The 12,329-nt window shown below is 42.7% G+C and overlaps 1 protein-coding gene across 1 annotated transcript in view; it reads right to left on the bottom strand.

Moving 5' to 3' along the window:
• Positions 1–987: 987 nt before the first annotated feature.
• The window catches only part of BRF1 (BRF1, RNA polymerase III transcription initiation factor 90 kDa subunit), a 139,953-nt gene continuing 128,611 nt past the window's right edge, over positions 988–12,329 (bottom strand). The window contains exons 14-16 of the mRNA XM_014951599.1: positions 7,022–7,073; positions 3,529–3,697; positions 988–1,268 (exon numbers count right to left, since the gene is read on the bottom strand). Of these exons, the coding sequence (XP_014807085.1) occupies positions 1,231–1,268; positions 3,529–3,697; positions 7,022–7,073 (259 nt within the window). The 3' untranslated portion in view covers positions 988–1,230. The remainder of the gene's footprint in view (positions 1,269–3,528; positions 3,698–7,021; positions 7,074–12,329) is intronic.

Below are 12,329 nucleotides of genomic sequence, written 5' to 3'. Positions count from 1 at the left end.
GAGCCCTGCTCTCACGGCATTGCAAGAGCTGATGTATCTGGGTGAGAAGGACCCGCCTACTGACATTTTGGGGTGCAGAAGGCTGGAGCCCCACCATTATTCACTCAGCAGCAACTGTTCAAGGGTGGGCTTTGAGCCATGAAAGTCTGACTGCTGCATGGTGACCTTTAATTTACCCATAGAAAGTTAATAAATTACATTAAATAAATTCAATCAAAGTAGATGCCAGCTTACTTATTAAAAAGCTCATCTTTCTCTTTCTTTCAACTGGTTTTTGAGACAGGCAACTCTTGGGAGCAGACTTTAGCTCAGTCAGACAAGAGCAGCTCCACAGAGATGTCTAGAGTGACTCTCCTGAAGAAATACCAGTGGGAACACGACCTGGCTGTCCCTAGGGATGCCCAGCAAAGGCAAGTGAGCACACCTTCTCCACCTGCTTGCTCTCTACACTTTTTGCCTTACCCAGGTTTTCTCCCTCCTTCCACTCGCAGTGGAAGGTGATTCTCCACTGCCAACATTGCCTTCTTTTCTCATATCTTTTAAAAGAAATCCATGAATTGATTAATATAAAGAAGTATTTACTTCATTTCAGAGTAACTGATACTGCTCTGCTTGTCATTAATTTTTGATAGGCTTGGGTAAGAAAGCTTGTATACAGTAACGGGGTCAGGTTTACAATACAGGTTGGAAAGGTTTTATTTCTTCCAGTTGTAGCATTATGAGAGAACTAATGCTACTATGCTCAAACAATCAACAGGTGCTCTTCTCATTTTTACCTGTCCTCCTACCTGTCCTTCAATCTGCTCCCTTGCAACAGCACGCCTAAAAGCAGAGTCACATAAATAAGAGATGTGTTGCTTTCAGCCAACACATGCTTTATACACAGTCTATTTTGTCTCTTTTCTTTTGTTCTCCGGAAACATTACTCCCGTTAATTTCATCCTCAAACTATGATCCACTAGAATTAAAAAAAAAATAAAAAAATCTATGATCCACTAGAATTAAAAAAAAAATAATAAATTCAAGTACTAACCCAAACTTTATTGCTGGGTTATGGGTCAGTGTAAACTGACCAGAGTCAGTGCCAATCTAAAATTTGTTTTACAAAAGTAAGGGTTGTTCAATTACGTTTGCTGACCACAGACAGCTTCTTTCACTATTCATACAGTTTGAAGACGAAAGATTCGCTGGGAACAAGACACAGTCCACGTCCATTGGAAGGTAATGGAACTAATAGCCATCATCATCATCCATATCACAGCCATAATCTGAAACACACAAAAGACATATAAAAATGCAAATATTTCAGGCAGACGGAAGATAGAAGGGAAGTATTGCTACCTTCAGGTTGCTTTCCCACTGTGTAACTAGATGGTCAGTTTCGCCATAAGCAAGCACTTAAAAAAATCATACATTTTCTTAGGGCTAAATAAAAAGGCAAGCACTTAAAAAAATCATACATTTTCTTTCTTAGGGCTAAATAAAACATTCTTTCATGTCCTTTCCTCAATGAAATAAAATTATTTGCAAGCATGCATGTGTAAATATCTCTTTTCACTTGTCACTGGAGCCTCATTTAGGAATACCTGGCACACGGATATGTGCTTGGTTTAATTTAGTGGTTAAGGTGATCAAGCCCAATTGTCACGTGTAATTTGGAACACGGTGGCTGATAAGCAGCAGCACACACTTACAAGTAGGCACGGTTCTCACTACACAGAGCCACCAAGAAAAAAGCTGGTGTGTTTATATTATTCATGGATTTATAAGCTGAAACTGCAAGGGTTCAGGGATAGCTCAGGGTTCCCATCAACATCAAAGGAGCCGTGCAACGAATCCTGACCAAAGCATCTGACTCGTATCTACTTACTCCTAGAGGAACAACTTAAAATTTTGCCCAGCTTTTTTGTTTTTTACCCAGTTTTGTTTACTTAAGCAATGCCGAGTGCAAAGACTGTGTGATGTGTGTGTCAGAAGGCATGTCTGTGTGTTTCTAACGCACAAATTTCTCTTCTGCCTGCTTCTGAATGGAACAAAACACATTTTCTGTTGCGCAGTCAAACCTAAGGATAGTTATTACATATGAGCATTCAGGAAAGTTAACCTTTATATTCCAAATTCAATACAGTGCAACATTTCATCCCAAGAGTCAAGCAAATGCTTAGAAGCAGAATTAAGTGTCATCTATAACGATTTGGGTAGAATGGGTGAAGTTCACCATCTGTAATTCCGTCAGTTACTCCAGGCAGACGGGTCTAAAACCCACGAAGAAAGCAGTTAGAAAGGAGTTATTTGTTCCGCTGAGCAGCTCTGCATACCTGGGTTTGAATTCTGGGAATATTCCTTTCCTTTTATTTATTTATTTTTTTTTAAACTCTGATTTTTCAGCTGCTGTCCAGACGAGACAGGGAGTAGCGGAATGTTCTCAGACTGATTTAAAAATAGTAACATTTACAAAGAAAAAAAAATGCTCAGTGACCTTTATTCTATTTTGGGGGGGGGGGCTTTATTAATAAACATGGACCCACCCTCCCCAACATGGGTGCCTTTTCTTGGGAACATTATTCTAATAATAAATGCAGGCAACAAACTGTTTTTCCTACGGTTCAGCAATTTCTTTCCAGTGGAGAAATCAATTTAAAAGCAACAGACACTTTTGTGAAATGTATACATATTGTCCCGGACAGCTAAATTAATAGTACTGGAAAGATTTTTGCAGTAAATAACGTGTCAGTAGGAAAAGTTATTCCCATCTTGCTTTTTCACAACCCATTATCAGCAGCTCTCATTTTAAAAATATTTTTGTATATTTTCAAAGCTTAACTTCTAAAGGGGAAGTTTTTAATACAGGATACATGTGGATGTGTCCAGCTAGGAAAAACCGCAGCAGAGAGGATACTGCCTTTTCCCGCCAGCTAAGAAACCTAATTATATGAATGGCTTTGCTGGGTAACCCAAAGAAATTAGCACACATCTGTGTACCATACGGCACGCCGTACGCTATCGATGCGACTCCTGTACTTGGTGAAGAACTCTTTCCTCCTACCACTTTCCCCAGAAAATAAGAGTGTGATAATTGGTTTTTTTTTGGAGCTGGACGGGCATATCCCCAGGGCTAGAGGACAATCTGGACATTGCTGAGAGGCAGGCAGAAGCAGGGTGGCTCAGCTTGGGAGGCAGCAAGCCCCAAGTGCTGCTAATGGAAGGGTTACTGACTTCCAGGTCCCTCAGGAATTCCTCAGATCCACATTAATAAACCTAATTATGAGGGATGTGTAACATCAATTTGGGCTGAGAAGTCCTCTTAGCCTAAAGGTTGAGATGCAAAGTCTTCTGAGGAGCAGTCTCTACAAAGGTTGTGTTTCGGACAAGGGTGACTCCATCCATGCCAGAAAGGTGGCAGGAGCTCTGCACAGGACAAGCTGCCAGAGGACAGAGACAAGCAGGGGAACCCTGTCTGTCCTCAGCCCTGCAACAACAAACCCCACAGCACCAGTAGATGGCAATTCAGATAGCATCCCAGCTTACCGTTTCCTCCCATTAACTGCAAGGCGCTCATGCAATGATCATCATCTTCTTCTATTTCTTCCTCTTCTACCTCTTCATCAGGGTTGTAAGCTACTGGGCCACTCTCCACTAACACAGCTGCTGGTTTTTCTACATCAGGAGCTTCTGCTTGTGCATTTGGGAAGGTCAACTGCAAAAAAGAAGAGGGGGAAGTAGAGCAGCCCTTCCTTTTGTTGAATATTTGTACAAAACATGAGCAGCTTCCACACAGAGAAGCCACATCCAGTGCTACAGGCTTAGCTCTTCCAAGGGACGTGAAAGTTGCTCAGTGAAATGTTGCCTGAATCAACGTCAGGCACAAACATCCACAGTTTTCACATAATTCCTCTCCAGGTAAGTGAAATACCCATAGATGGTAACAGCAGAACAAGGATCCTCTTGCAAGCACAAGGTAAGGAGATATCTGGGAGTGAAGGCTCCTCAGCAGAGCTCTGCGGGAAAACTTAACAACCTTTTCCTCACTGTCCTCGACTCACATCAGGCCTATTACACAATAACAACGTTATTGACACTTTAATGATAGCAAAAATGTACCCTTCAAATCTGTAAAAACCCAACATGTATTGGTTTTGACAGCTCTGGCTGGATTTATGTGGAGGCACAATGAGCTGCGGAACAAATAGCATTCTTTAGACAGCACTTAATGTGATGGCAGAGCACTAGGCTGATAGTGCTGCAACATTACCTATGAAATTCATCAGAATAATGATCCCCAAACACTAACGTGGGAATTGATCACTGACGGGACCCGTTCCACACATGCACCTCCCCAGTTGCTCCAAGGTTAGGCAGGGAGGGAGAGAAAGGACAACACCGCAAGGAGACAGGTGAATTTGGAGGTAATACTGTCTTCAGTTCACTAATGACTGATCTGGGAATGGGGCAGGAATCAGCAACGTGGTTTGTCCCTGCACAGCCTGACCTCCTGGTACCCTGGAGGTCTCACTTCCACGATGTGCTCAGTCTAGGGCTCCATCTCCCACTCTCATCCAAGGAAGACACACCACAAGAGCTTTATCTCCACCAGCTTTCTAATAGCCTACTTTTCCCTTCCATTCTCTACTGGGACTATTTGGGGTTTGTACACTAGAGCCCGAGGCACAGAAAGGACTTCCCACTAGTGGCACCAAAAGGACTTCCCACCAGTGGCACCCTGAAGAACATTAAAGATTAACCATTAATGTTTTGTCATACAAGCAATTTTGAGACAGGAATGCTTAACAGTAGCTGTCAGTACCAGCAGTTATCAGCACGGAGAGTCATCTCCACTACTAGGAGAGACGGAAAAGGCTGGGACTGCAGGGTCCTCCTAACAATGAACGGTACAAAGGAGACCATGAAACCTCAACTCCTCTGGTCCCGACCACAAGAAAAGTCCTCCAGTGCTTTAGCTTTTAAATTACAATATGCAACTACGTAACTGCTGCGTATTCTCCGATTCCACTGGCAGTAGTTCTGATTCAGCATTGCTAATTTATTTTTATTTATTTATTTATAAATGTATTTACTTGCGATGGAATAACTCCCAGGATCCCTGTAACTTCAGGCACTCTACCGATATACCACAAGAGAGCCCCCATACCAGAAAGCTGACAGTCTAATTATTCAAACATCAAAGCTGTTCCTTAACTTGTTATATACCGTGCCAGTCAACGGTATAAAGAATCTGCCTGAGTTTTTCACAGTCACCTAAGGGTTTGCTCCAATAGCTCATTAATAGGGCAAAAGACACCCATTAATTTTAACAGAAAATCAAGTATTCTGGTATTCGGATCACTCAAAGACAGGTTTTCATGATTTTTTAATGCTCAAATTAATCGTATTATTTAGAGGAACTTCCCTCCAGTTTATTTTATATTTCCTACTGCTTTTGCCTCTAGAGTGATGAAATTGAGTCCATCTAGGTTTTTGGTATAAGCAGAAATAGACACAACAGTTTGAAATGAATCAGCATCATAACATATATCAATTTCTATGCTTAAAAGTATCCATCTGCTCTGAAAAAATGGGTGACTATAAAGGAGCTACAATTGAGTCATTATTTTTCAAAATTGCACCATGCTAATTAAAATGTGACCTTCTTCTAATTATCATGTCCACTTCCAGACTGCTACACTTCTGAAAATGTGCAAAGTTTTCTAATGAGCATAGCATAAGAAGTGAAAATGTATTTCCCCAGGCAGGATATCAAACTGTTTCGGAAAATCAACGGGTTTCAGTCATTTTAAAAATAAGGTAGCCAAACAACTCCTTTAAATAGAACTTCCTGAATTCACTTCCAGACATCCTGGACTGCACCTTGGCATCTGTTTATGTACGGGTGGGCAACTGTCAAAGCATGTTAAACTACTCAAGGTAACTGGTTCACTTTCAAAGGGGTGTGTGTCAGTGTCACACATTCAGGGGAAAAAGAAGAAGGGCAAACACTTTTGGTATATATGGAACAGAATTTTTAGATACGCAGTAGACAGTTACGTTATCATCCACAAAACCATGTGTCTACTCTGTGCAGTGTGAAAATACTAGTGGAAGAAAGCAGCTATCACTGTGACTCTGATAATAATCACGGAATCATTCAGGTTGGAAAAGACACTTGGGATCATCGAGTCCAACTATCAATCCCACTCTACAAAGTTCTCCCCTACACCATATCCCCCAACCCCACATCTAAACGGCTCTTCAACACAGTCAGGGATGGTGACTCAACCACCTCTCTGGGCAGCCTATTCCAGGGTCTGACCACTCTTTCTGTGAAGAATTGTTTCCTAATGTCCAGTCTAAACCTACCCTGTTGCAGCTTGAGGCCATTACCAAGATCCCTTCATCAGAAAATGCAGGTGCACGAAGCCACCCAAGGAGGGTTTCTGGTGGTGGCCAGTTACTACCACTAACTTTTCTATGGCACAGTCGTATTTTCAAACTAAACCAACCAACCAACCAGAGAGTAAGCCAAGCTGTCACTCTTCTCCCAAGGGAATAACAACAGGAGCAGAGGAAATGGTCTGAAGTTGGGGCAGGGGAGGTTTAGATTAGATATTAGGAAGAATTCCTTTCCTGAGAGGGTGGTCAGGTACTGGAACAGCCTGCCCAGGGAGGTGGTGGAGTCACCATACCTGAAGGTATTTAAGAAACATGTAGACGTGGCACCTCAGGGCATGCTCTAGTGCCTGAGATTGTTGGTTTTGTTTAGGGTTTTTTTTGTGGTTGGACTCGATGATCTCAGAGGTCCCTTCCAACCATGAAGATTCTGTGATTCTGTGATATCTTGGTTAGAAAACAGGCAACCTCAGCTTTGCAGTGTTTGCAGTAACCAGCTCCAGGTCTGATCAGAGAGACAGGACTCTAATTTCCTTTGCCTGTGTCTACCACATAACCAGAGCCAGGCTGAGAAAGGCTTGTGGGAATTTCCAAACTCAAGACTGTTGCACTAGGAGAAGCGCTGGACTTTACCTACCTCTTCAGTGGCAGCCTTTTTAGCAAGCTGAGTTGAAATCAAGGGCCTTAATCTGCAAAGAAGGAAAGAAGAAACGGTGAACATTAGAAAAGTTCCACCACGCACAAGGGTTTGACACAGAGCATTCACTCTCCAAACAGTGAAAGGACTTTGCGAGTGTTATGTCGTGCAACTACTATTTTAAAGATGTAAGATAAAGAGCAGAGAGCCACAGACTCCACATTAATTAATACACACATTCCCTCATAAGCGTCTGTCCCAGTTCAGGAAAATAACAAACGATGTCTGTCAACGAGCAGAGCAGCAAAATCTCATCTCAAGTCTGCAGCTCCAGCTCAGCCTGAAGGTCTTTGAAATAGGTGGGTTTGTCACATATTACAAAAATCAAAAGACTCGATTGATTTTTTGGAGGAATTGAGAGATGGCAAAAATGAGCCACACCGAATTACCCAGCACCTCTCCGCAACTGCTGCCCTGTGTTTGATGATATAGTGAGGATACCAGTAACATTGTACATGCAGAATATCATAATCATCACAGACAAAATTCTAATCTCCAGCTACAGACTTCATCATCAAAAACAAGGGGACCCTGCACACCTTGAATGAGAAATGACAGAACTCGAACGTAAACATTTTTTAAAATCCTGCATTAGATATGAAAAAGACCTGCGTAATTTCAGGAGAAAAGATGGGTCAGTATTACTTTACAGCTAAGGGCTAAATATTGTTCTTCCTGACAAACATTTCATAGCCTGTTGTTTCCTTACTGCCACAAAGGCTGTTCTCAATCCATCACTTAGTGTTGCTTTCTGGTGCTTTCCTCCTCATCCAGAAGTATCTAGTCACGAAGAGGATGACTTGCTTTCTACTGAAACACTGCTCAGACAGCTCCTCAAGTATGTCTTTTAACTAAGTCTAGGCAAACAACTTAATGAATACCAATTTATGCCTCCAGAGCTACAGTCTTTTATGATAAGCAGTACCTTTCTTCTCATTTTTCTATTAGTCATTCCTCCCTGTTAACACACAAATACTGGTTGTTTTCCCACTTATTTATTTATTTCAAATAATCAGCAGGAGGGAACAAGACCCCAGAGAATGAGCACGGGAGACTCAGATCATTATCTCTGATGGAGAAGACTATTAAAATACAAGACATTGGCTAAGCTCCAAAAGGGTTCAGAAATTGGTCATCTCTGAAATGCTTTGTAAGACCCAAAAGGCATTTTGGCAACCAAAGTTGTCCAAGGTGTGTCCTTACAGTAGATGTAAACAAAAAAGAAGCCATGGGAATGCGTCAGGAGCTGTACTGCTGAAGGACTGGGAACACATCGTTCTGCTACAGATGCTTCTTGTCACTTTTCATAATTATCGAAAATGTCAAGAAAGAGATACTCTTGACCCACATAAACTATCTATTACTTGCTAATCCTGGTGGACTTCTGGACTTAGACAGAATGTATCTGAAGACATGGGCACACTCCTCCCTCTGTGTCTGGCCTTTTCTTTCCTTTATCTAACCTGAATTGCAGAGTTTTCATAGAACCATAGAACAGTTTGGGTTGGAAGGGGCCTTTAAAAGTCATTTAGTCCAACCCCCCTGCCATGGGCAGGGACATCTTCAACTAGATCAGGTTGCTCTAAGTCCCATCCAATCTGACCTTGAATGTTTCCAGGGATGAGGCACCTATCATCTCTCTGTACAACCCATTCCAGTGTTTCACCACCCTCATCATAAAAAAATTTCTTCCTTATTTCCTAAGATTTGAGACTACCTACTGTCAATCAGCGTTTTCAAAAGCCAACCTGTTTAGATGCTTGCAAACGTACGGATGCAGCAATGTCAAAAGGTTATGTAACTGAAGGATGCTAATTACCAAACAGGTTGCATTTCATTGACATGACTGAAAAAAAACACCCAAGAGGGGTAAGAAATGAAGGACTTTTATTTTAAACCAGTAGTAGTGATTACTGCAATTAGCATTGTACCAAAGATAGCACCTATTTCCTCCTGCTACCAAAAGACATCAGAGCTCCCTGGAGCACCCTGAAATCCTTCCTCCCCCCAATTAACATCAAGCTGTTGAGTAAGACTCACAAGGTAATCAGAAACTGCTGACATTTCTTTTAGAGCAAATTATACATGTGCTCACACAGTGAAGAAAACAATCACAGCTATAGGAAGCGAAGAGTAAACATTCCAGTTCCATTTTAATTAAAATGGTCCCCTAACGAAAATAAAAAGATTCACGCTTCTGAAAAGCCTATTTGCAAGCTTTAGTGCTAAATCCAAGAGCCTTTCTATACCATTTTTCAGCAGCAAGTGATTCTCGCACCCAAACTGAAATTAAAGCTGTATTTCTGTTCGGTGATAATCGCCCACAAAACATACATCTTCACTTCATTACTGGAAATACAGCGCTGCCATTCAATTTGGGCAATACGGTTTCCCTGTCAGCATCATATCTAATGCGGGTTGGATTCTGCTCCTGCTCTGGCTGCCAGGTACCTGCTGCAGCGCAGACCTGGAGGGATCATTCCCCACGTGGGCTGAAGAGCCCAGCTCACCGTGCCTTGGTACCTCCAAACACCAGCAATGAAAACTGAAAAATGGGAAAACCATCACAAAGAGAGAGACAAAAAACTTATTTCCCACACCCTCCACCAAAATAACGTCTTTGATTAAAATTACATGAAAGTTATTAATATATAAAAAGAGAAGTCATTTTCTCTCCCTTGGCTCTCCATATGCCTATGGAGAACCCCACTATTACTGTACAAAACCATTTAGGATGGTTTTATGGTGGGGTTTTGTTTTGTTTCCTAAATGCCCCCATGTCCTGACCTCCTTAAACCAGAGCAGCTGCTGCCACACCAGCCATATGGAGCAATAATTTACTGGCTGCCATGGCTACAGATACGGGCTCCTTCTGCTGTCTGGCTGCACCACAGAGGGTGGAAAAAAGCGCCTTTCTGGAAGAGCACGACTGCTTTTGAGGCTGGGAGAGATCTGAATATTAATGATCAAAATACAGCTTGAAAAAAACCCAAGTAACTAAAGCATCGTATCCAATTTTTAATGTGCATTAATCAACCTCATCTGTAAAAGGCCATCGAGAAGCGAAGGCACACACACGTGGTATGTGCAAAATCCTGTCCCTCGAAGCCCAGTTTGAATTCAGGGTTGCCAAGTCCCATAAATACCAATAATATGCTGCGTTAAGATACAACCCCGGATATGCTAAAGCACCAACAGCCTCTATCGAAAAAGTAGTGTCCTAAGTGGTCTTCTCCAGTGTTTCAGCAGTTGTGCACTATTTGTTATGTTTTCAAGTTTGGGTGAGTTTCATTATGAACTTTGCAAATTAATACAGTACCTTGAGGGAGGGAGTAACAAAACAAGCAACTTTCTGAACAGCAATGGGATTCGTAAAAAAGGGAAAAAAACAAAAAAAAAAGAAAAAAGATTTCACACAGCCCCAAGTGTTATATCCACATTCCAAACTGCTTCAGAAATTATGCAGATTTCCAAACACTCACGTCAGCCGACACACGTAACACTGGAAGGAGATAATCTTGACACGTTTGCATCAAAAACTAATGGCACGGTACATGGCATCAGAGGCTGCTCCCTGCCGAATCTGCTCCGCTCTCAGTTGAGATGTGCACGATAACATCTACTTTTGTCCTCCAGCTTAAACAATTTAAAAGAAGATTCAACATAATAGCTCTTGACAGGGCTGGAGATCACACAGACTGAACTTTCAAAGTGAGCAAATTCTCTGAAAAACAAGCTGGCTGTGACAAACAACTGTTTCTTAGTTTGCTTATTATTTAATAACAAGAGATTACACAGCACAGTACATAAAACAGAAAGAGCAGAGCAAGGCAATGAAGCCACCTCCCTCGCGTCGGACTGTTCGCCCACCAAAAAGGTTTACGATACCATAACAATCTCCTCAGTGTAATCCTGCAAGTAATTTGGAAACTCACCCAAAGCTCTGTTTCTGACTGAATTTTAATTTAATCCATACAAGTAGGGAACATCTTACCGCCACTTACTGCCCATACTAATTTTATACACGGAATACACGATGGAAAGCAGAGATACCACGGAGCCCACCACAGCCACAAGCCTGCAGTGTAATTATGCAGGTCATATCTAAGACAAATGGCCATAAAACAGATATATATATATATATATATAACCGTACCACAGGCCTTTCATACGTATGCCACTTCAGTGACAGAAAAAGCTATTGAGAAACAATTTGGCAAGAGACAGGTCATGTTCTCCATGCTGGCTGAGATCCTCCTTCCACCTGAGGCCAGATGGTTTTGCCTCAGGAGGTCAGTTTACCAGACATCTGCGTGAGAAGGAAATGAATATAAATGTTTACCCCAGCTAAAAGTGCCCTTTAATTAGGTACTGTCAATGTTATCCTTACCGGAAAGCTGGGAATTACCTCTCTGCAAGGATTTAATGCTCTTGTTGGAAACACAACAGCATCAGGAGATACCAACCCACCCTTCTGCCATTAGGTCAGGACAAAGGGGTGACCCTTCCAGACTCGGACCACTGCTCATTTCCAGAGCAGTGCAATTGCAACCATGACCCTGGAGCACTTTGGGGTTTGCACATCCAGCTGTGGTCCCACTACTTCCTACATCTCTTTCTGGCTGAGAGCTGGGTGCCCACAAGAGCCGTTCCCTCCCATAGAAAGGAAACTGAGGCACGTGGCCAAGGCCGTGGCTGGTTGTGACACTAATAAATGGCTGCCTGATGCCCTGAGGAAAAGGCTGAGGTGCAAGGGTGCACCGTGGCATGCCACAAGAAGTCCAGATACAACCACAGACGACATCACACTCTGCAAAAAGACAAAGCACCTCTGATGCTCACACCTTGAAACCTACATGTGAGGCAGGCAGCTATTTTTGGCTTTCTGAAGGCCAGGTTGTCCAGCCTTTCGCCCAGCCCAGCTCACCAACACAGTGAAAGCTCCAGTGCGTTGTCCTGAACCACCCTCCCCAGTGACAGGGCTGCAGAGACCCCAACCAATGCCCAAAAGACACCAACTGAAGGGCATGTCCACACTGCAATGAGCTCAGCTCACCCCGGTGCTGCCAGCTGCAGCAATGTGACTGATGGAGGAGCAAGCAGGGTCTGAACCCTACTAGATCACAGAATCACAGAATCTTCATGGGTTGGAAGGGACCTTTGAGATCACCTCTCCTCATGTGACTTGTTCTCCAGACCCCTCACCAGCTTGGTGGCTCTCCTCTGGACACGCTCCAGCACCTCCATG

This window comes from Calidris pugnax, unplaced genomic scaffold (assembly GCF_001431845.1).
Source record: "Calidris pugnax isolate Ruff unplaced genomic scaffold, ASM143184v1 scaffold183, whole genome shotgun sequence".
In the NCBI taxonomy this organism is placed as follows: Eukaryota; Metazoa; Chordata; class Aves; order Charadriiformes; family Scolopacidae; genus Calidris; species Calidris pugnax.
This window is presented reverse-complemented; position numbering and strand designations above follow the sequence as displayed.